Source organism: Xiphias gladius, chromosome 21 (genome assembly GCF_016859285.1).
Source record: "Xiphias gladius isolate SHS-SW01 ecotype Sanya breed wild chromosome 21, ASM1685928v1, whole genome shotgun sequence".
Classification (NCBI taxonomy): Eukaryota; Metazoa; Chordata; class Actinopteri; order Istiophoriformes; family Xiphiidae; genus Xiphias; species Xiphias gladius.
Window position 1 is genome coordinate 30903103 of NC_053420.1, and position 24547 is coordinate 30927649.

General features: G+C 38.8%; 1 protein-coding gene across 1 annotated transcript in view; it reads right to left on the reverse strand.

Annotated features, from left to right (window-relative positions):
- Positions 1–1515: 1515 nt before the first annotated feature.
- The window catches only part of stmn3 (stathmin-like 3), a 33451-nt gene continuing 10419 nt past the window's right edge, over positions 1516–24547 (reverse strand). The window contains exons 2-5 of the mRNA XM_040115659.1: positions 8667–8762; positions 5897–6069; positions 3354–3545; positions 1516–1575 (exon numbers count right to left, since the gene is read on the reverse strand). Coding sequence (XP_039971593.1) covers positions 1516–1575; positions 3354–3545; positions 5897–6069; positions 8667–8762 — 521 coding nt within the window. The remainder of the gene's footprint in view (positions 1576–3353; positions 3546–5896; positions 6070–8666; positions 8763–24547) is intronic.

Genomic DNA, 24547 nt, shown 5'->3' on the forward strand with positions numbered 1-24547 from the left:
AGCTGTTGTTAAAGTTCCATGGAAAACCTTCATGGTGCCTCTCTACAGCAGTCATATTTGTGAACATTAACTGAAGTTCCTGACATGTAAATTCAAACATTATTTTCTATGTTTTTTTTGACTATGATTATGTGTGATTATTCAGTTTGGTTTTCAATTTGTATTTTCAGCTTATAGTTGCACTGTCCTCACTGCATATTTACTTAACCATTTCTGCAGCAATATATGCAAGTTATAGCGCTACATCATTGAACATATTTAACAAAGGGTTGGATCTGTGTTGGACAAATGAAAAATCTGTCCATTTTTCTTGGGATTTCCTGTGCTCATCTTTCTTTTTTCACTCGGACATCCTGCAGTCTGCCTGCTGGTCCACGTCAGCAGTGTCTTTGTTTTGATTTTCAGTGACTCTTCATTTTCCCCACTGACACACAACCTTGTTTGTCTCCATCTGGTTTGCGACTTTAATTTTTAAAAAATCGATCCATTTTTGTTCTAAGTGCACTTCCTGTTAGCTAGCATGAAGCCCTGCAATAGTTGAATGAATAACACTATCACACGAATTTACAATCTTGGCAAATTAGTGACAGTTTCCTGCCCTTTAATTCATGAGCAATAATTAGGAAATTAGTCAAAGCCCAAATTTACATGATATAGTGCAGTGTACTGTAGCTGTAAATTTTTTAATCACCCCAAATTATCCCACACCAGCCCTCGAATTATTTACCATCCAACAGCATTTTAGCTGTAAAAATCTGTAGTCTCCAAACCCAAGCTGATGGCATCATCAGGGTTGTTTTCTCAGACTTTGGAGCACTCCCTCCAGAGCCACAGAAGGTTTCATACAGCTGCTTTCACAAGCTTACAACTGAGCTTCATGTGTTAAATTGATGGAGTGCTCATTTAAGACTAGTAAAAATGTAGCAATGGTAGTAAATTGAATTGTGTTAGGTATCTAATGCACTTTCTCTTCTTGAAACATTCAGCACATTTTAACCCTGAGCCTTGTTTCCCCAGTTGTTGCCACCTTGACAACTTTAAATGTTGTTGTAGAGCTTTATGCTGCTCCATGGCTTCAAGTCTTTGGGCTGAGGGATCCTTCACAGCACACACTGGGCCCACATTCTAGACCTGTCAATTCAGGTGTAGAGGAGGATTCTTGAAACAGAATCCCACCTTGGGCCCTAAAAAACTTAATGCAGCCATTTCAGGAGTCATGGCAAACTGACCTCTTTACTCAACCGGTTGTTTTATATTTGTATTGTGTATATCACAAAATAAACCCAACACAGACCTTGTTTGGCCCAGGATTGGACTTTATTTCAGCTGTACTTGACTCTGCTCTCAGAATATGTGTTTGCACTTCCAAATGTGTGTGGTTTAACAAAAATGAAAAAGATGGATAACATTATTTGGTGCTGATTAACTTTCCTGAAAGGTGCAGTAGGGTGATATTGGTGAATACTGAACAATAGGAAAACTTTGAGACACAGCAGATTTTCACAAGTAGAATCCTCAGCCAGAGAGGTGAGCCTGACGCTCCTTGTTCCTGCGTACCTCTGCAGCATGGACTTCCTGTAAAACACCGTAATTGTCAGCTACACATGAAACAAAATGAAACTTAATAACTAAAAGAATGACAGAAGGTGGGGCTTTTGTGGAAAACAAAACTTAAGAGGCACACGGAGAGAAGCAAGGTCGACCGCTGAGGTGTTGAAACATTCCAGAAATATTACAAAAGGTGCAGAAACGTGCTTCAGGAAGCTTTGAATCTCTGTTCAACCTGTTTTTCAGCCATTACACTCCACTTATCAGATCCTGTTTTGCATTCACGGATCAGGACATCAGCTTTATAATGTTGAGTCTTTCTCAGGTGTTGGTGGTTTAATGAAGTCTCATTTAAGGTCTGCACTTTATAACCCCAACAACATACAGTACAAGCTCTCAGCTGTCAGCCTTCTTTCTGTTGGCATACAGTCATCAAACTAGCAATCACTCTAGTCTACAACCAACAGGAACATATACATCATATAGTGTATGTAAAATTTTATGGAAATGTAGCCACTCCTGTCTTACGTGCAGTCACTGAATTATTCAGGACAGTTTTTACCACTGTATGTGTTCAGTTTTAGGATATATTGCATATTATTGGTAGTAAAATCCTTGTTGATCCTATTGTCCATCCTTCCCTGCATTTTCTACCACTCTTGGGTCATTTCCACTGCATGTAGAGTCAAAATGTCTGCTGGGAAAAAGTTCCATTGTTTCTTTTTTTTTCTCACTAAGTTCTGTATTTTTGGTTGCTTTGGTTGACAGTTTGTCATCTGCTGGGTCGTGTTTCTCTGTTTGCTGCTGTTACTGAGACTCATTTATGGTGGTGACGACAACTATGGTAAATGAATTCCATGGTAATTTTAAGGGGCAGGAAACCACCACCTAATTCACGATTTATTTGTTGTGAGAGTGAAAAAAGGTTTTGAAATAGAGCTTTGAAATGCAATCATTAAAAATGTTTTAAAATCATTTTAATTAATTTTAAATTTTTTTATTCATTTTAAATTTATTCAAAGTCCATTTCAGCCTTCGTTTATGTGCTGCCAAAAGAGGGGAATTTACTGTCTGTTGGTTTTAGCTAAGAAGATCATCCACTCATTCTCACAGAGAGCCAAAGTGACACACCCTCACTCTGTTCTTCTGAAAATTAAATGAATAAACAGGACTTTGGAATAAAGAAAAAAAAGAGATTGAAATTACAGGAGGATTGCAAATATTTATATTCAAATGTGACTTTTCCCCACTTTTCTGATAAGGCTGTAGAAAAGTTGGGAAAAGGAAACTTTATTCACTGGTATGTCATTGGAAACTGGAAAAAGAAAAACCGGTCTTTGAGATTGTCAGTGTGAATCCCTTCCCCGACAAATGTATCTTAGGCTACTGATGATTTTGTTTCTTCTGAAGAGAACCAGGCTAGCTGTTTCCAGTCTCATGCTAAAATGTTGAACTTTTCCTTTATGGACTAGAACTTTAACCAAGTAGTTTTAGTTGCCCAGTCTTAGACAATAAGGCACAAACCTTGATCTAAATGTGGCCAAAAAGGTCAGCTCTACCACCAAAAGTGAAACAATATATTACTATGTATTATTATATGTGTAAACATGGGTATAAAAGGAGATTGTCTCCAATCTTCATATTTTTCATACCCACATTCAAGGCTTTTGAGTAAAATTTTGATTATTCTTTTTATGTTTTTTTCAGATTATGTTGGCTTGTTTTGGACCTTGCTGGGCTTTCCTTGAATTAATGAAATGATAATAATATTCATTCACAAATTATCACAGAATGGGAGGACTTGCTTTCTCACGCAGCCTCTGCTTGAGGGCACTGAGGTGGGCCTCCCGGTTCTCCTTGTTGACCTCCATCTTTTGGATGAGTTTCTCCTCTGTCTTCTTGCTGAAGTTGTTGTTCTCCTCATGTGCCTTGTGGAGAACCTCTTGCACGTGCTCCCTCTTCCCAGCCAGCTGCTTCAGCACCAGGGCCTCCTGGGACTTCAGCAGGGTTTTGGGGATGGGGGAGTTGGGAGTTGGTGAGGATAATGGCAGTGGCAGTTGGGGTTGACAGGGATTCATGAACACAAAAAACCAAGTTCAGTGAACAGAAACAAAAGAATGATATATACTGCCCTGTAGCACAAAATAACTCTAATATATTTGCAGGGGTTGACTTAATGACTTTTACATTTCAAAAGTCACTTTATGACTCTTGCTTTTTTTAAATAAAAATGTGCTAACCCACTGGAGTTTCAACACACTGCCTCAACTGTTATCTGCTCAGATGAATCACTTTCCTTTGGATCTCTGGACTGGAAAAACAAACAAGTTTTAGTTGTGCAGCTTTTTTACAACACAATCTGTTCCGTGCCATTTGTTTCTAACTTGGTGATCAAGTTTTAATTAGTAATACAAGTGTTTGGTATGTATTTGGAGAACAAGCTGTGAAGTTTTGGTATTCAGAATGAAAATGTTTCAGCTGCATGATAGGTTCTGAAGGCTACTGCAAGCACAACTCCTTAGGTTTAAAATATTCAAACATACTAGACAGTCCTCAGAGTTTATGTGAGCTCTGTTGAATATGCTTAGAGTATCCAACTGTACGGTGTGCTTTCCACTGCACTCAAATTTATTTTAGGAAATATATATTTATTTTCCTTCATTCCCACTGTGAGATGAAAAGACGGATATCAATCTCCTGTCCTTACTTAGGACTGTTCACTCATGGTTACCCCCACTACTAGCCTTGTAGTCATATCATATGAATAGTCTGAATAAGCTATTTTTATATATTTGGATCGAGTTGTGAACTAATGAAACCAGAAACAAACAAAGGAAACAAACTCCACGTAGAATGTAGATGAACTGATTCTACCTGTGTTATATTGGATTTTATGTTGATGAAATTGCCAGCGATTGTGGCTTTACAACCTCCAACTTGGAGTTACAACTAGGAGGCTGATGTGAACAGTTACAGTATTTCAACTTGGTTGCTCATAATTACAAAAATGATATAACGTGAACGCAGCATAAACAGAGCTTGAGTCAGGACATAGTTAACCTAGCTTGGCATAAAGAGGACCAGCTATCCTGGCTCGTCCAAACGGAAAAAAAGACACCTACAAACATCAATCTTATGTTCACTAAAAAAAAACAGTTGGTATGTTCATACATACTATTTCTTGGTAAACAACAGCCAGACACAGTGACTTCCTGAAGTCTTGTTGCCAGGTTCGCTTACACTGTGTGCGTATAGAGACCAAAATCAACAAATGTGATCATTGATTGTATCTGGCAACTGTAAAGAAATTGTTCCGACGTGTTACTCCCAACAGATTGTCATTTTTACATTGTTCTTCTATGTACAGAATAAACAAATGAGATAAAACGTTTTAATTAATTAGCTTTAGAGATATTGGTAGACATTAGTTTTATCTTTAGATAGTGGCAAGTAAGTAATTTCCTCATCTGTTTCTCGTAATGATTTGTAGAGGCATACTTTCTCTCCATTTCAGCATATACAGATAAACAGAGCTTTGCAAAAACAATGATTTAGTCTGTCCAGTGAGAGTAAGGGGCTGTGTTCCAGTTAACCGCAGAGGAACATTCTGTTGCCTCTAACCTTTGCTGTGACAGTTCATTTTAAATACAAACGTAGCCAAATAGACAGCAGAACTTGTGTGTCATTAGGGTCACATCGGTCATGGTGTGAATGGGTGTTCAGCTGCCTGGGGAGGGATTTCAAAATTCCAATTTAAGTAGCTCACACGATGGCCGGGTGGGTCAACGACTCACATTTGACCTCAACGACTCTCAAGGTGTTAACGACCTCCCAAGAGGTTAAATGCCTGGGTCTCCCCACCAGTCAGTTAGAACTGAAGCAAGTCCACTTCCCTTCATAAAGCGCTTAGAAATACCATGACCTGGATGACTGAGAATCTGCACAGACCAAACCCATACCTTGTTATGGCTGCAGACTTGGGAGAATTTAAAACAATCAGTAAGAAAACAAACAGATTTAAAAGCAAAGAACATGTATATTCAGTGAAGATGATAAAGCTATTGCAACATGAACATTAAGTGGAACTTTGTACAAGATCTTGAGAATGATCAGACTTCGTTTCGGTCTAATAAGCTTTTGAAAAAATGTGTAAATACCACATTATATGAGTTATTATAGAATCAGTAGAGTGGAAAACAATGCACAGAAAATCCTCAGCTGAAAATTAAAGGAGGTAAATAAGATTAATATAGATTAACCACCTTTAACTAAATCGAATAAAAAGAAAAGATTACCAGAAGTGCTCCAAGATGAGACCATGCTGTAATGACGTATAGTATCTGCTTACCTTCCTCCTTTCCTCAGCGGCCTCCAGCCTCTTCTGGAACTCTTCAAGGGACACCTCCCTTCTCGGGTGTAGGGGCAACAGCTGAGGCTGGGCTTTGTCCTGATCGGGATCCTTCAGGATCACTTCAAACGACTGACCTGACGCTCGCTTGTTCAAGCCTTTCACATCCAGGTCTGACACAGCCAGAATTAAACAGTAAAACAAAGTTAGTGAGCTGTCAAGTGCAAGTTCTTCTTTCTTTCTTACTTTCATACTGTATATGTCAGAGGGATGGGGATTTCATGCCTGTTCCTCAGCATTGTTTTAAAAAATACAGCACTTGGGGGTGCGGTGTTTACGACGCCAACCATGAACTTTCCTGATTTGCGTCCAGCTGAGGACTTTGCTACACATCAATTCCCATCTCTCTCTCCCCTCATTTCCTGTTGTTTCTCTACTTTCAACTATTAAATGCAAGCATCAAGATGCCCCAAAACTAATTAAAAAAATAAAAAAATTTGGCGCTTTTACTCACACTGAAACCTGTGTGAGTAAAAGGAACCTCAAGGTTTATTGTAATTTTACCATACATCTCACTGCACAAGCCAGAATGAGAGAACATTTAAATAAATAAGGAATAATTACTAGTACTGTAGATGTATTAAAAACTGTATAAAAATGAAATGAAGTGTCCAGTACAGGTATCATAAAATAAAATATGTGACTCAAGTATTTATATGAAGTTATGTTACAACCAGTCACAGTGATATGGGTCGGCTGTAAAGCAGCGTGATAGCCTTTGGGAGGAAGCTGTTTAACCATCTTGTATTTCTACTTGTAATACTGCAGAACCTCCTGCCTGATGGCAGAGGATCTAAGAATTTTTGAAGTTGGTGTGAGAGGTCCCTGACAATGTTCAGTGCCTTGGGATGGCATCGGCTCTGGTGAAGGTCCTGAATAGTGGGTAGGGAGACTCAGATGATCTTCTCAGCTCCCCTGACTAAGCTCTGCAGGGCTTCAGTGTCAGAGCTGGAATACCATGCGGTGATGCAATATGTCAGCACACTCTGAACTGTACCTCTGTAAAAGCTTGTGAGAATGTTAGGAGGAGTAGTGTTGCTTGCTTCAGTTTCCGAAGAAAATGCATTCCCCGCTAGCCCTGTTTGACAATCCTAGCGATGTTCTCGGACAGGGCGAGTCGGTCCAAGATCTGCACTCAAAGGAACTTGATACTTTCCACTCTCAACACTGTGGAGCCACTGATGCTGAGGGCTGTGATCTTATGAAGGTCACAGTCTAAGTCCCTCTGACATTGAGCACCAGATTATGGTCCATACACAATACCCCCTAGGTGTTTGACCTCCTCCCTGTACACCGTTTCATCATTTCTGCTGATGAGGCCTGCCACTGTGGTATCACCCAGAGATTTGATGATCTGGTTTCCCTTGTAACGGGTGATGCAGTCATGTGATAGCAATGTAAACAGCCGTGGGCTGAGCACGCAGCCTTGGGGGGTTCCAGGGCTCAGTGTGATGGAACCTGAGGTTCTTTTGCCAACACGAACTGACTGGGGTCTGTCAGTCAGAAAATCCAGAATCCAGCAACAGGTAGAAGTATTTTGACTTAGCAGAGAAAGTTTCTCCACTGGCGTCTGTGGGATAATACTATTGAATGCTGAACTGAAAGCTATGTACAGCATTCCGGTGTAGGTGTCTTTATTGTCTAGGTTGACACTGGTTAGGGTATTCTGCCTGTATGCTGTCTCAGGGATTAGAACATGTCGGTCTCCCCTCTGGTGTAATGTTTGATGTTTCAAAATGTGCAAAGAAGTTGTTGAGCTTATCGGGGAGAGAAGCATCTCTGGCATCCACCTGATGCCTGGTCTTGTAATCCGTTATTGCCTGGATTCCCTGCCACATACGTCTGGTGTCCCTTGTGTCATGGCGGTGTCCATGTATTTTCCCAGAATAGGCCAGTTTTGCTTCCCTGATCCCCCATGAAAGATCACATGTTACATACACACATCTCAAATATTTTCTTTTATTGACAATCTTATTAGATTTAGCTGATGAAGCAGCTGTTTGCAGGTTGAAAAAAATTCTTTGAATGAAACAGTGTAAACCCAATTGGGTATTGCATATGATAATTCATAGCATAGTCTTGTAAAACACATGATGAGAACACAGGAAATCTGACAGAATGTTGTATGTCAATTACACAGAGTGAATAGTCTTTGGCTTTTTTATACTGTGTGTGAGAATTCACAACTTGCAGTGACCACAGACGGTCCTCTGGTGTAAAAAAACACGGACATTTGTGACTGACCTCAGCAAGAAATTTATTTATAGTAGACATCTTATCTGCTGTTGCTATCCCAGTGATCTGACCTTCTTAAGAACTGTCCCTGTAAAACAGCATTTAGTGACTTGTAATTTAGTTACTTTAGGTTTAGTTTTAGAGAAGTGTCCGTACATAAAAATCTGTTCCATACATGAGTAAACTAAGCAGATACTGTATGTGGGCCCTCAAATGTGATGTCTGCTTTTTATTTCTGAAATACCTTGAAATTACCTCAGATATTGTTTATGTTTGACAAAGTTAATTTTTTATCTCTCATTTAGCAGTTTTAAGTGTACTCAGTTGTTTGTGTGGGATCGGGGTTGATGTCTATTTAGGGTCTGAAAAAGCCTCAGGGCTTTATACTACCTGAAACTTAAGCAGCAGTAATAGACTATTAAACAGGGTAACATAGACAGACAGACAGGTTTGGCTGACAGGCGGACACACTGACCTCCATACTGATAGAGGCTGTTGGGATGTGGCTGTGTGTAGAAGCAGGAACAGAGCAGAGACAGCATGGACATCTCCTTGATCTTGTCAGTGTAGGCTGTTACAGAGAGACAAAAGAAAAAAATGTTAAATCCGAAACCATCCAAACCCTGTCGGTTTATGGGACTGAATAAAACTGAGTTACCTCTGTGGGGAATGTGGTTGTTCTAACAATATAATGCAACACTGGAAAAGGTCCTGGTCTGGTCTGGTTTGTGCACATTTCAATTGCAGGTTTCGTCATATGTCTGTGTCTATTTTTATATCCTGGAAAATCTATGGTACCGACCAGCACCCCTCTTATCCTTCCAACACCTTTAATGAAAGCAATGACAGGCAATGAAGTCTCCTGATATACCAAAATGACGGACAAGTCCGAGGCAAAGAAAGCAACCAGAGTGGCATTTCCTTGGGGAAGCCTATTCATTTCTATATCCTGACACATTCGAATGGCAACGACTTCTCAAGTTTGTTTGTACTCCGTTAAACTCTTGAAAAGGCCCATTTCACCAGAACACGCTAACTGCTGACACTGATTTAGCATGTGGTTTCAACCGTTGAGCAGAAGCGTGTCAGATGTGTCCCACTGTATCATTTTAACAGACACCCGTCAGCCACTCAGAAGCTAGTATAAAGTTCATTAACCAGCAGAAGTATTGGATGAAGTATTATAATGTAGTTTTTCTCAGAATTTCTATTACTATTTGTTATAGTAAATTACTAATGAAGACATAATTGCTATGGATTATCTAGCTATCTGTGTACAGATACAAAGCAGAAAATTGTGTGTCAGTGCTCAAAGTTCCCACAATGTGTGTGACCCTGTCTTTACACCTGAATCTGATTGGCAAATGACTGTCCAATCACAAAGCAGAGTCCAATAAGAAGACAGGTGGTTTTGTTACCTGAAAGGTGTCTTAGGTTTTCACAATGGATGATGGCGTGGGCTCTTCCACAATCCAGGTGGGTTTCATTACATCTGATGATGTTATAGGAAATCATTTTTGAGACTGATGAAATCTTTTCTACACATGCACTCTCTCAAATTCCTCACGCAGATTTATTTTACAGGCTGGAAGCTGTTGACTTACAACTGCAACTTTGGAATAATTTGTGAACATCACTTTACAAAACTCAAAATTAGCATAACCCTCCTAAGATGTCAAAATCAAATTTTGAAAGCAGGGATTCAAAATTAATATAATCATTATCTGTTAATCTATACTGTAAAATTGATTTTCATGCTTTAATGTAGAAATGTGACTGACAGTGAACAGGCAGCTGCTGGCATGGATACCGGTGGCGGCTGATATTCTGCAAATTATACACTTAATACATTTTGATCTCTGCAGTTCTGATCATCCTCCCCATATTTAAGCCTCATTTCTGCCTTATGTTCTTATTTATCCAGCGGAAAAAAGTTCTTTAAAAGTCCTCACATCTGGAAACAAAGTAAATAAACATGGGGTTTGGAGATCTGTAGCTATTGTACAGATGATCTCAGTGATACTCTCAGCTCACCAGTTCAATCCCAGTGTTAGCTATATCAGAAGATTTAAATAATTCATATATATGTATCCATGCTGTGCCCCCTGCGTGTAGTATTACACACCATTGTGGAGAAGTATGTGTGTGTGTGTGTCTGTGCCATTGAGTTGGTCTGAGGAGAAGTACACACAAGGGAAAATAATTTACTAAAAATGTGGAGGGTGCTTCTGTCACTGTCTCTTTATTTTATTTATTTTTTAACAGTGATTTAGCTCCTTGTTGTGCACCCCCATAGTTTCTGCCTGTACTGCCCGACGGCAGCTCAGATGTGTTTAGCCTACTGGTCAGGTCACAAGTCATATATTTTTGTGTCAAACTGGGTTTGGTCCAGAATTGATTTAGAGATTACTGCAGGCAATGGGTTGCATGGTGGGTTCACAACACAGGCACAGACCTGACTGTCATAAAGTATTTTGCACACTGAGGAAAAGCAACACTAATGATGACTCTGTTCTGCTAAGTGTCCCAGGAAGCCTTTCCAGTGAGCCAGCATGTGTAACACAAAACCCTGGAACCAGCTTCCCTAGATGGAATAAAGCCATCATGAATGTTATTAATTACACCTGCGCTTTGACTTTTCAGAATGTCTACTGTGAAAAGGGTCTATTTGGTCATGACGTCTGGTGACTGCATATATAGTAATTCCCATCTTATCATATCTCTCTTCAACCTGAGCAGAGCTCTAACCAGCCAGAATAACTGAAAACACCTCTGTGGGTGTGTAGAGAATCTAAATATTGAAAAAACTACAATTCCTTTCTTATTGGTGACACATGCTCCTGTGCATACAGGCAAATGAATTGCCTCCCTCCTATTCGTTAATTTGTTCCCTTTTTTAATTGTGAAATCTTACAGGTCAGCTCGGTTTCTTATGCTTGGTGTCACAATGATACCTCCTAACCCAAACAACACTATAAGCTCTTTCTGGTTAACCATCTACCACATGGTTTGACAACACTTCACAAAACAAAACAAAAAAAAAAGATGAGAAAATAAGATGAGATTAAATCCATCCATCACTCGCTTTTAAAAAAAGAAATGTGTTCATGAATACACTCAGCATAATGATGACTACTGAAAAATGCAAAAACCAGATTAAACCAGGGGATGGACATGTAAAAGTGATATTTGTGGTGAAACTCATGACAGCTGTGCATGTGTTCAGTTCTTATTGGCTAATGTTGTCCTGAGGTATTACCAGGTCAGACTTTTACTCTTTCCTCATTCGCTGTTGTCCGATGCAAACAGCTTGTATCTCCTAAAATGTCAGCTTTTTAAGAGCTAAGATTAACAACCTTGTTTTGTTAACATTGAGAGGGATATTGAATGGTTTAAAAAGCCCCACACAAAAAGTCTTTAAGAAATATTTACTGTTTATTCAATTCAGAAGTGCAGAGTTGTATGAAGCACAGACTTCATAATGTAAGCCCTCATGCTGCTCTCAGTGCTAAACGGGCAACAGAGCAGGGCGTCATGTCACAATAAATCCACTCAGTGCTGTTTTAATAGGGGAAATTCCTGGACTAAATAGACAGTAGCCAAGGAGGGTATCACTCAAACAAGGCCACACAATCCTACAAGTTCATTAAACCTAATAATAGAACATTTTAGAATGTTTTGATTTGCATGGATGTGCATTAAAAAAACCAGAAAGATACAAAATGCCCTCATGTTGAACCTCATATTGCTCCTGATGATCGGCCCCGCACCTTACATGAAAGGTTGCTGTCATCAGTGTGTGAGTGCTTATGTGCATGAGTGAAAGAGAGGCAAAAATTGGAAAGCACTTTGGGTAGCGCTATATAGTCATTTACCATTCACCATCTATAGTGAAATGTAAGCAGATTTTATAGGATCCCTCAGAGCTGATATGTGCAGCCATCATTTAATGAAGTTGCAACTGCGCTATGAACTGAAGACTTTTGGCAGTTATGCTCAATAAACTGTATGCAAATACAGTGGGTGGCAATCAGACCGAGACAGCAGTCAGTCTGTCTCAGTCTGTCATCAGTCTGGTGGCTCACGGCACCCATAGGTGATTGGCTCCCTCCTGGTGACAGCTGACGGTGGCAGAGCATATAAGGAGCCAAGATGGTTCCCGACCTGCATCTCCACTGTTTGCACTGTCCTCTGTCAGAGCTCCACTTTGCCATCGTGACGACAGTATGTGTTTGGAGGTTGGAGGAGTTGATTGGTTTAATAATCTGGTTTGGTTGTATCCTTTAGTGTTTGGGAAATAAGTTATTTCTATATTTCTTATGTATTCTTGTTATTCTTATTTAGAACTGTTCTGTCTGTTCTGTTGGACTGGCCCATCCTGAAATTATTCCAAAGTTATTCTTTGTTTATCTGCCACTGTTAATAATCCAGGACTCTGAATTGGGAAAGATGGAATATCAAAAGACTAATTTTGGGGCAAATCCTATATATAAATTAGAATGGATGAAATTTGTAGACAGCGTGGTGTTGAAAATATTGAAAAAAATAAAACAAACAAAAACCACAACAAATACAAAGAATAAAACACGGTGAGCATTCTACTTAGGCAGGACTGGATGTGGCCTATCATTTTACTGCTAAAGCTCGCTGCTAACTCACACACACTGAAAAGACAGAAGAGGGAACAAAAATAATAATTACAATAAAAGAGGAAGACATCACAGAAAATCAAGTAAAAGAAAGTAAAATTTTTGAAAAATGAGATTAAAGTAAAGGTTCAGGGGACCTAGGGCCAGCTCTATATTCCAAAACAAGTTGAACTAACTCTGGTTCTCACTGGGTTACTTGGCTTCACTGAGCCTAACATGGGTAATCCAGGATAACTGCTGCTGCTAACTCTGGGTTTTCTAATCCAGCTCTGAGCATGTTCACGTGAAAAAGGAGGAGTTTTTAATGAAAACATCAGAGCCATCAATGAAATAATTCATATAAAATTAGATGAAAGGGTGATACCTATGGTATCAGTTGTGCTTCTTTAGTCTTCTTTATCTTTAGGACAGAGTGAGTATTTTTTGCTTTTCTGTTTGATGATGAACAAGCTATTAGGAATATGTATGGGATGCACATAAAAAAATGAAACGTAATGCAAGACTGTTCTAACTGACAAAGCAGAGAGGACAGGGGAGAGGAGAAGGAAAGTAGCCAAAGGCTGGGTTCACAAATTTTCAAGTCTGTCTTAAAACAATAGTGACATGCCCATATGTACATTGATACAGGCTGTTATTATTCCACCTGTTCATACTGGCAGTTAAGAGTCTCCCTTTCAGTGTGACAAAATCAATGGTCCTCGTTCTGTAAGCAAAAACGGTTTCAGTGTAAACATGGGGAGAGTTTAATTTTTATTTCTAATCAAACAGTCACCTGATGCTATTCTGAGCCAAAGTGATGGAGTAAGAGTGTAAAAGCATCGACACTGTCGGGAAACCTGTCGGGAATTAAAGAAAGGGCACAATTTAAATGCAGCTATAATTGTCATAATGTTCCTTGTGTCATAAACTCTCCCACTATTACAAAGCTCTGTTTTAAAACAAGAGTGACTTATGGAAAGTCTGGAAAAGCAAAATGATTTGACTGACCTAAAATCTGCTCTTTATCACTTATCACCTTACCGAAGGCCGGACTTGTGTGTCCATGTCAGGATCTTGTAGGAAAAATGACTCAGTTTCCAGTGATCCGATGGGTCAGTAGTCAGGCTGTTGACAGGTCTTACGGTTAACATAGTGATCTACCGTGGTTAAAAGTGAGTCAGCATCGTGATCCCGGAAAACCTGAGTTAAGACCAAAGATCGCTGGTTGACTCATTAATCTCACTTTATGGTAAAGGCCTCGGAATTAAGGGTTCAAACATCAGCACTTGAGCAACTTTTAAAACACAAAATACTTTTGAGAAGGATTTTTTCCCTTTTTTGAAATAACATTCAGTGTCATGTGCAAAGAGACTCTCCACTGTTTACTCCTAGTCAAAATTTAGCTTCTAAACACTAAACACGGACTATTTTTGGAAGTCCTATGGGACTTCGGCTTAAATCTTTTATTGTGTTGACATTGTTTTAGAATTTGAAAGGGTTTTATAATCCTCAAAAGCTGGAGAACATTCTCAGTCCACAGAAGAGCAGGAATCCTTCACCTTACTACAACATCCACTAAACTTGAAGGTACACAGCCTTGAACTGACAGCGACAAATAATACATGTTAATGAACTACAGGCTAACACAACCATCTCCCAATCAGACAAGTAAATGATGAGACTCCCTTCACATGTCAGCATGACCTCAGGGTTGTAGTGGAACCAGAGTGACAGGTTTGTCTCGTCAACATGCTAGTTTAGGTCATGTGCTTGCTATTGTTTCCTTATATTTCAGTTTCCTTGTATACTACAAAGCTAAGAAAGTGTTTCCACATCCTTCAGTAAAATAAAAGTAATAATAAGATGTCGGTAAAGTACTCCAGCAATTAGTCCCGTATTTAAAAAATTACACAAAGACACCTTATTAAAAGGTTTATTCATAACTGTGTTCTCCAGACCTCATCCCTCCTGTGACTGAGTTTCTTGTCTGCGGAGGCTCCTAGTTTTGAATATCAAATTAGTGGATGCAAAGAGATTTTCTGTCCCTGTACTCTGTGTAGTGTTGGGTCAATTTGCAAGGGGTCATTTCTTTCAAGTTGCTTTGGATTGTAAAATCATAATTTGTAAAGAGACTGGACCAAAGAATGGATTGCCACGAAATTTGGTACAAACATTCATTGTCTCCAGAGGATGAATCTTCCTAACTCTGGTGATCCTCTGGCTCTTCTTCTAGCGCCAACATGTGGATCATATTTATGGCTTTGAGTCAAACATCCTAATAACTATTGAATAGATTGCTATCATAAGTCAAAATTTCACTCTGTCAAATAGTTTGGTTTATGACCCAATACCTGCAAAACTAATAACATTTCAGCCAGAGACACTAGAATTGACTTTTGAGGAAGATGGTTTTACAGTAAGAGTGCTCAATGAAAGAGCTAATTCCCCTTAATAAACACACAAAGCCTACACGAAGCATTAAAACTCAGCTCTAACAACAATATGAAATGCCACATAAGGATAATGGAATTGGCATTAGTGTAGAGCAGAGTAAACAGGTTATGATGTCTGTGCTCTGCACCTGCATGAATATGACTGGATGTTGCTAGCCAAACAGTTGTGAATGGGCCAATCACTGTAAAGGACAATGCAGCTGATGTCAGTGAAGTCACAACGTCAGTGCTCTGCCTGAACTAATGCTATGCTTCAATCCCATCAGCCTAAGCAGTACTTATTTAGTGCTAATTAGCAATTGTTAACATGCTAACATGCTAAACTAAGATGGTGGGCATTGTAAACCGCTTCACATTACCATGTTAATATTTAATTTTGAGCAGGTTGCCATGCCAGTATTAGCATTTAGCTCAAAGCTCAGCTGTGCCTGAGCACAGCCTAACAGAGCTGCTAGCTTGGCTGTGAACTCTTAGGCTTGCGTTAATCATTTATCACGTCCTCCCTCACGTCTCAACTGGATTCTCTGTCTTTATCTTAAGTTGCTTTTGACAGGAGCATCTGCCAAATACAAGTAATATAATGACACCACATGTCACATGACTGGCCACGATCAGAACATGAGGTGCAGTCTGAGTTGCCTGTTACAAAGTCTGGAGAGGATCATAAAAAACTGCACAGGTAAATAAAAAATTTAAATGACTTATGTTGCCATGGTACACTTTAGTACATTCTTTATACCATTGTGACCCTTGTATGTCTTACGGCCCTTTGAATTACTCTGTGTATAAAATGTACATATAAATTTGCCTTGCCTTGAATCTACGTAGTTGGTGACCCTTAAATGGGTGATATGAAACTTCTTGCAATGCATTTTAAAGAATTGGTCTGAAATAGCATGTTAAAAAATGCCATTTGTGGAATAAGCTTTATTTTAACCACAATTTAGACCTCTGCAATAGTCTAAGAATATATCTCACGCAATAAAACAAATTATTTCAGATGTTAAACCATTATAAGACTACACTGCAAAAAAATTTTCTTTTTTCTAATATGAAAAAAAGTTACATGAAAAGATATTTTTCTTTTTATAACTGTGTCTCCGAGGTGTCAGATGGTCTTCTCTTTGGTCTAAAGTAAAACAATTCAAACATCGATGAAGACAGATCTGTACTTCTTGTGTTGGGCACTTGAGCCATATGGGTGATACTGAATGTCCTTGGGCTCACTGTGATGACTAGCGGTACAGCAAAAGTTGTAATGAGGGAAAAAGATAGGGCTTAACACAATAAGTGATTCAAATATTTAAAAAAAATTTAAAAATGGAATCCATGCACATTATAAACTGAAAATTCCAAATCGACACAGCATACACATTTGAGTTACTTTGACAAGAGCAAATTAACAAAATGAAAAATTCGGAGTTGTGCTCATGTAAAATAATATTATTATAGTTAAAAAGTTATAATATTATTAAGTTATTCTAACTTGTAATAAGTTAACAGAAGCAGAATTTCTAAATTGGATAAATTCAATGCCTAAGAAATTAAGTTAAATAGCTGAAATCAAAATTTTACTGACATTTTCTGCGTTGAAATTTTCTTTTTTAAAGTGTGAATCAAAAAAGTAAGACAGGAGTGGGTTCTCATTAATGGAGATGGTGCTGTCCATACAGTGGTTTTTCACCACGTTAAAATTGGTGTTAGATATTTCACCCCTCACAGAAAGTGAAAATCCAAACTTCAGAGAGAAATTCTGGACGAGGCACATAAAAGGCACATAAAGTAGCAACTTCATTGTCCTGCATTTGAATCGTGAATCAGTCTCCAATGTTTAATTGTACTTCTTGTTAATCTTCGCCATCAACTATCTAATAAAAGCAAAATTGTCATCATAATGATCCAGGATAAAAATGAACCTGAAGCTGTTCCCCACCTTCATCTTAAAAGACATTGAACCTGCATTCCAGAGATGTCAGTGTATGTGAAGAGAGCAAGAAGAAATACGGCACAAAGCAGGTGACTTGGGGAAAGTTTTATAAACCCAGAACTTCTGAGTTACATTCATCTGATGTCACAGCGACTGCAAATGATTGATGCAGTAATGCTGTAATCCTTATAAGAGTCACAATGTGACTCATTTCAATGTGATTTTCTTGCAAAACCAATTTATACAATGTTTTTGCAATTTAGCCAATGAAAAAACAGCATTACAGTAACACTTTGTTAAAACTTTGTGCAAAAGACTTCCTGAATGCCCTTGAAACATAGTAAATCACATCTCAACAGTTGAGTTAAGAAGAAATCAAGATAAGTACAAGAACAAAACAGAGTCAGCACTCCCGACCAAACCACTCTATTTGAGTACTGCTGTTGGTTGAAAGTTGGATGTGAAGTTTGTCCATTTAGGAGAAGCAGTCTGAATTCAGTCCAAACCCTTCTGACACAACAGAACAATACAGACAAATTACTACAGGACACTATACAAACAAGACCAGGTCAAAACATAGTCTATGGCTGGATCTGTTTGCTTCTCTCCTACTCTCTGTGCTCACATATACGGTAATTTAATGCAGCTGAATTCCAAATATACCTGTTCTCATTGACATGTTTTTCTGTTTCTGTTGTCAGACAATGGAACAAGTATGAAACAGTGACTGAAACACAGCCCATTAAGGCTACATGTTAACCAGCAGTTACTTCCAAAGCATTTCCAAGCTGCTGTTCTGCTGCTAAAATCCTGGTTTTATAACCATGACGTCGCCTGACAGAGTCACCAGACACATACGTTAAAGACAACAGCTGTGGCTCAGGAGGTAGAACGGGACATCCACTAATCGGAAGAGCGGTTGTTCGATCCCCGGCTCCTCCAGTCCGCATGTCGAAGTGTCCTTCGGGTAGACCCAGATGTATCATTGGCGTGTGAGTGTGTGGAGAAAGTGCCGTTTGTATATAAAAGAGTCCTGTGAATGTGGCAGTAGTGTAAAGTTCTTTGAGTCGTTGATAAGACTAGAAAAGTCCTATATAAGTGCCATCCATTTAGCATTTCGCTTATATTTACCTGTAGAATTATCACTCAGAGAGAAAGTTAGAGGCTCATTCACATCCGTGTAAGCTGCTGTGCAGTCAGTTGAATAAGATGCATAGAGAGTCGTGCCAGCAGTGCGAAAGCCCGACCTCGTGCTATTCAGATACTGTTGCATCTGTTCAGAGCTCATTTTATGCTCATATCTAAATAATGTATAATATATATATATACACTTTTATATCCCAACAATATATTGCTCTTTCTCATGTACAAACATGTCATAAACCACGTCCCCAAATCCACAGGGAGGACCCTGTAGGCTCCATGTTCACTGTGTGGTAAATAGTTTGCGGTTTTTAGATTAACTGAAAATTTCCCTTTTCACTAGTGTTTGTATTTACTGCAATGAAGCTTGATAACAGAAGTGTGAAACCAGGCAGTTACCTGTCATAACAAAGCTCATAACCACATAATAACATGCAGTATACACATAGTAACGTGTATTCAAACAGTGTCGAGATACCCAGGGATATATAGAAGGACAGATCACCCGAGTTTGTTGTGAATAATATGACATGTAAAATGTTCAAAAAAAAAAAGCTTTAATAAAATTATTCAGATGCTGTATGAATAGCCAGTTGATAATGTGAAACATGCCAAGCCATTATCTTGCTCTCTAAAGAATGTAGTGCTTAATTCATTAAAAGTACCACATGTCCTTTCAGGTTTCAAGGCTGTGGCACATTTAATAAATCTCACCATCATTTGACAGGATGATGACTTCATCCGAGGCAAAGCCCACAATTATGGCATCAGGTCCAACTTGTTTACTCTTAGTTACCGAAAAAGAAGAAAGGCTTTAAAAGGTTTCTGGATACAGCACCAACCATCTGCTGTTGTGTGTTCACATTCATGTTCAAGGAGACAGTTCACTGGGGAATTATTTTTAGGTTTGGTATCAGAGTGCAAGACTGAAAAACAACTGAACCATAACTGAATGTAAAGTAAAGCAACTGTTGAAAATATCTGAACTAATAAACAAACTGAAATGAATGAATGGTCGGCTAAGAAACAAGCCGGAGAGTGTATACCATACTGAAGGAGACAATGTGGTGACTAGATTACATTTTGGGATTAAGAGTGTATTTTTAGAGAGGTTATGTATTTTAATATCAATTGTGTCTCAAGGTTTACCCTCTGAATCTGTTATACAGTTTATACTGTAAATCAGGATATGTAATACCAGGACTTAGCCATTGCCTGCAGTTGCAGCATGGGTGTAAAAGCAGGGCATGTCTAAAGGGGAGAAGAGAACCCCTTAATTGTAGACCTAAAAAACCTTTCAACTCAAAAAGATTAAAGGTACCTTGTGGGCTTTTTCACCACTAGTAGCACTAAAGTTACAAGAGGGTCCCCATTTTGTTTGTGTCCTGCATGCAGACAAGGACTCACATGCACGTGTGTGAACATGTGGGCAATGCAATACACAATCTTGCCACCACTTTCACATTATTCCAGTGATCAAAAGTTGGTTTGCTATAACATGCAAAGAAGCTTTGCACTATGCCAGCAAAAGGCAGGAAAAAGAAGACTGCTAGCTAGCTATTTAATCAATGCAGGATTTAAAATAGTCAGAAAATTTTGTCTGCAAAGGTTCTTTGAGTATAAAAATGAATTGAACATGTTTGATAGACGTCAGGGATACACACAATGGGCCTCCTTTAGTGTCGTATTGTCATCCTTAATCTCTCTTATGTTTTCCTGTAAGACCTTAGCAGTACAAGTATTCCAAATTGGATTAACCGAACTCTCTTAACTGCACAAACTTTCATGAACAGCTTGTCCCAGCCTGATGAATACCACTTGGTTCATAAGAAGGTGTGCATTTGTGAGATTTCATCAGTGGCCTAATTAATGCCCCTAAAAATGTCATGCAGAGTTGTAGAAATATAAAGTATAGTGGTATTAGAGGACCTGAAACAACTCGAAGGAATGGTTTAGGCTAGAAGACCATAGATGCTGAAAAACTTCAAGTACTTTACTGATTTGCACCAAATTTGGTGGAGGGATGGGGCATTGGCCAGGGTAGAGCCCATTATATTCTGATGCGGATCCGGTCAAATGGAGGGATCCAGGAATATTTTTATCACTTTCCTTAACATTGTGAGATGGAGCATTTTTGGTCATTTTTGTCAATATTTGGCCTTGGTGGAGGTATGCGCTCTACTGAGTGCCATTCTAGGTAAAAGTTTTAACAGTCAAAATGTTTTTTGGTGTGGTTTGATGAAATGTGATTGACACTGACAAAGCAACCCGCCAACTGTCAGCAGATTAAGCAGATTGTAATGCAAATGTTGTCGAATCCTGATGGTATGATCCCATTATTCTTAGTAAGAAGCTGATTGAGAAATATGTGTTTTTCGGTCCTTTAATTGCCTAAATCCGAGCTCCAAATGTTCATCAGCTCTCTCCTATACGAGTGATTCAGACATTTAAACACTTATTTATATTTAAGCAACCTGTCCACTAAGTTTGCAAGGTAAAATTTGGGGGTCTGGGGATTTTTCTGAAATAAAAGCCAGCCAGTGGGTGTCGCTAAAGTGACATGGAAGCTGTATAAGTGAATAGGATACCTGCTGACCAAACAAAAAACACTGGCAGTAAAGTATAATAATGTGGGTCAGTATTTCTTAATGACTGGTTCTGGTCCAAACCTGTAGACCATGGCAAGGATTCCAGAGGGTCCCAAATAAATTATGTGACTCATTTCTGTTTAACTTACTTAAACTGAAATAAGCTCCACGAAAAAATGAATGAAATGAAATGTTATTACCCTTGCCACAAACAATATCACAATGGTTCAGTTTGGATTCAGGCACAGATGAATCAATATTACACATTATACATTACACATATGTATTGATCCAGGCTCCAGGTTTATTTGCACCATATATTTTGTCAAAACACGCCCTTGGGTTATGATTTGACACCTTACTGACATGACCGGAAGAGTGGGATTTGTGCATTCACCACAAGGTCATTTATTATTGAGATGCTCATCAGCGTGGAAACATTAGTCTCACTCACGTCCCAAACATGTGCTTTCTTATGTAATCTCTGTCCCAGACAGACTGTATCAGGACAGAGAAGAAGACTTTCTTCTTCATAGAAAAACTTCCAGATCAAATAAGGTCTACAAATCTGCTGCCGCCAGTGGCCTATATGTTTCTGCCCACAGATTTATTGTACCTGGGTGAAGCAGCCACGGCACACCACTAAATACTCTGTTATATTCTCATTTATGAAAGCCATAATTAGTAATTGCCAGTCTGCTACATTAAAATCCACAGCCATTTAGTGGCTTCTCAGTTTTTATTACCAATTAAAAGAAAATGAGCAAACAGAGGAAGCAATAATAAGAAGTGTAAGTGCTGTAGCATAATGCTTATGTTATCGATGCATAATTCATAACTGATCCATATTTGATTCCATAATTTCATGCAATATATAAATAAATTATTTATTTCATATAAGATTAAAATTTAAATTTGATGTGATTAGATGCACAGTAAATTCATTTGGTACAGTTAAAATACAAATATAGTGGAACTGACTGAGCTAAGGTCTGTCTCTCTAGGACTTCACGTGAGTGGACGTCTCTCACGAGATTCTGCTATAGTGCATTCAAAGTCAGAATTATTGACGTCTGAAGCCAAAGCAGACAGTAATAGAGACTTTCTAAAGACTCTCAAAGATTCAAGAAACTCTTTTAATGACTAGCAGCCAACAATGTATTTTGTTCTACTTGTAAAGTGCCCTTGTTTCATGTTCGCCCTATGCGCCATTTTGTATTTTCATTTGTTTTCATGCTATGTACTGAGTTGACGTATTTTTGTACTGTTTTTTCACAAACATAGTTCTCACACCATGACTAAGGCATGGATACTTCAGAGAAACAGGACGTTCCCAAGCAATACACACTTGTCTCAAATAACCGAGCTGTGTCTGTGTCGTCATGAAGCGAGCTACAGTGAGAATTTCCGTCTGCTCAACAGAGGTAGGAGAGACCACAAGACTGCAGTGGGTAATGATGCGATGAAGATCTAGCGTATCAGAAAAGCAAAGCCCATAACGTACTGTCAGCCTAGCAACTGCAAGCAATGGTAATTAGACTGTGGTTGAAAGCTCGACTTTTCAGGCCAAAACTAGGACGTGCTCTACCATGACCATCAAGCTAAGTTGGTGTGAGAAGTCGTTCACCTTTGAAAATCGCTACTAAGGACTCAGATCTATTAACCTTGCATACTTTGCTTAGCCTAGATGTTTGCAAATAAATCTAATGTCCAAGTGTTCTCGGTTGATACATATCATAAGGTTTAAAGGGTGACTTAACCCCATAAGCAAGTGAACAAGTTTTCAGTAAATATTAGATATTATTATAAAAGACATTATTATAAATTTAAATTAGGATTTTTGTAAAAATGTTGTTTTCTATGAGAAGTAACCAAGTGTAAAGGGCAACGTAAGTGAAGTTTAAAGAGTAACTCCACCGATGTGAAAACTTTTTCTTATGTAAAGGACAAGTGATTTATTACATTTCTAAGCATGTTCCCTCTGCAGTCAAGGTTCATACTTGCATACTTGTGCAAACTTGAAGTTTAGATAAGTTTAAATGCTGATACAGTTATCTTGATGCAATATTGAAGTTGATATTTAGAAAATTAGGCTTCCAACATAGTCTTCATACAGTTGTCAAGGAATTCACACAGTTATGGAAACCATATATACGTGCCATTGCCATTCATGTTATCTCAAGATGACTGACACAAAAATGGTAAATCACCTGCTCAACCTGAAGCACAGAATCTGCAAAAGAAATAGAAAGGTTACAAAGAAGTGAATGAACCAGAACCCTAACAGAAAAAAGGCTCAAAAGTGCTCAACGTTGCTACAGAACCATCTATGAGAAGTGGAAGTATCAAGAAGCAAGAATAGGCAAGGAAATATTGACTGATGTTGCCTCCAAGGACAAACTGAATGAGAAAGCACCTGTTATTATGTAAAGGTCATTTATGAAGAGTGACGTCCAGTGCAAACTCCTGAATAAGACCTGTGGAACACGATAGACACATACAAATCGCCTTCAGGATTCATTATTAGAAAGGCAGAAAGGCAACTTGAAGGTCATACAACAGATGAAAGAGGAGGGACCTTGGCCTGATGTTGGATCGATCCTAGATTCAGCAGGTTCTTTGGTTCTGAAGGCCACTGTCTCATTGATCAAACTGTGGTTCTACCCAGTATAGTGGTCACTCAATCAAAAGAAAGGAGGCTGCAGCTGAACCTGTTGCATCCCAGGAAGTTTTGAACAACAAAGGGAAGCAACAGAACTTCAAAGGCTAGAGACTGAAATATAAACAGCTGGTGCAATTTGAATCTAATAACCTAGCTGTACAACAAGCAATGCATGAAAAGCGTAGAAAGCTTGAAAGCCTAGAAGAAGTGAAGAAGTTGAACACTACAAGAGCTCAAGTAAAAGTCTATGATCAAGTTGAAGAAAATTTTAAAGCAGTTACAATCAAGCACCTAGTACCCAAAGTTTGTAATTGATATCTCGTGCTCCACAAACTTCAACGTCAATGCCTCAAGTGCAGAACAGCTCTGATTTGGTCAACGTACTAGCTGAAGCTATAAGTGCAAATTGCCTTCCAACACTGCAGCCTGCATTATTCACTGGAGATCCTTTAAATTTCAAAGACTGAAGACTATTTTTCAAAAACATTAAGAGACAGGAGAAACATTCCAAAGAAGGGAACCTGTATTACCTAAGAAAGTACTTATGTAGCACTGCAAAGAAAGTCGTTGAATGATATTTCCTACTAGGTACCGAAGCAACATATGAGTCAGTCTGGCAGCTGTTGGAAAAATGTTTCAGAGACCCATTCATAATTGGGAAATCCATAGCCAAACATAAGCTCAAAAAATGGCTGTGAACTAAGACACTTTGCAGACTTCCTTAAGAGCTGCAAGGCTACAATGCCCGGCATTAAGACATTGGAAATTCCTAATGACTGCAGTGAGGGAGAAACATTTTGCTGAAATTGCCGGATTGGTTGGTGTCCAGGTGAACAACAAAGCGATGGAAGTCAGAAAAGCAAATGTTGGGTATCCACTATTCAAAGAGTTTGTGGACTTCGCATTGCAGGACGCAGATCTCACTTGTGATCCCATATCTTCAATACAAGCACTC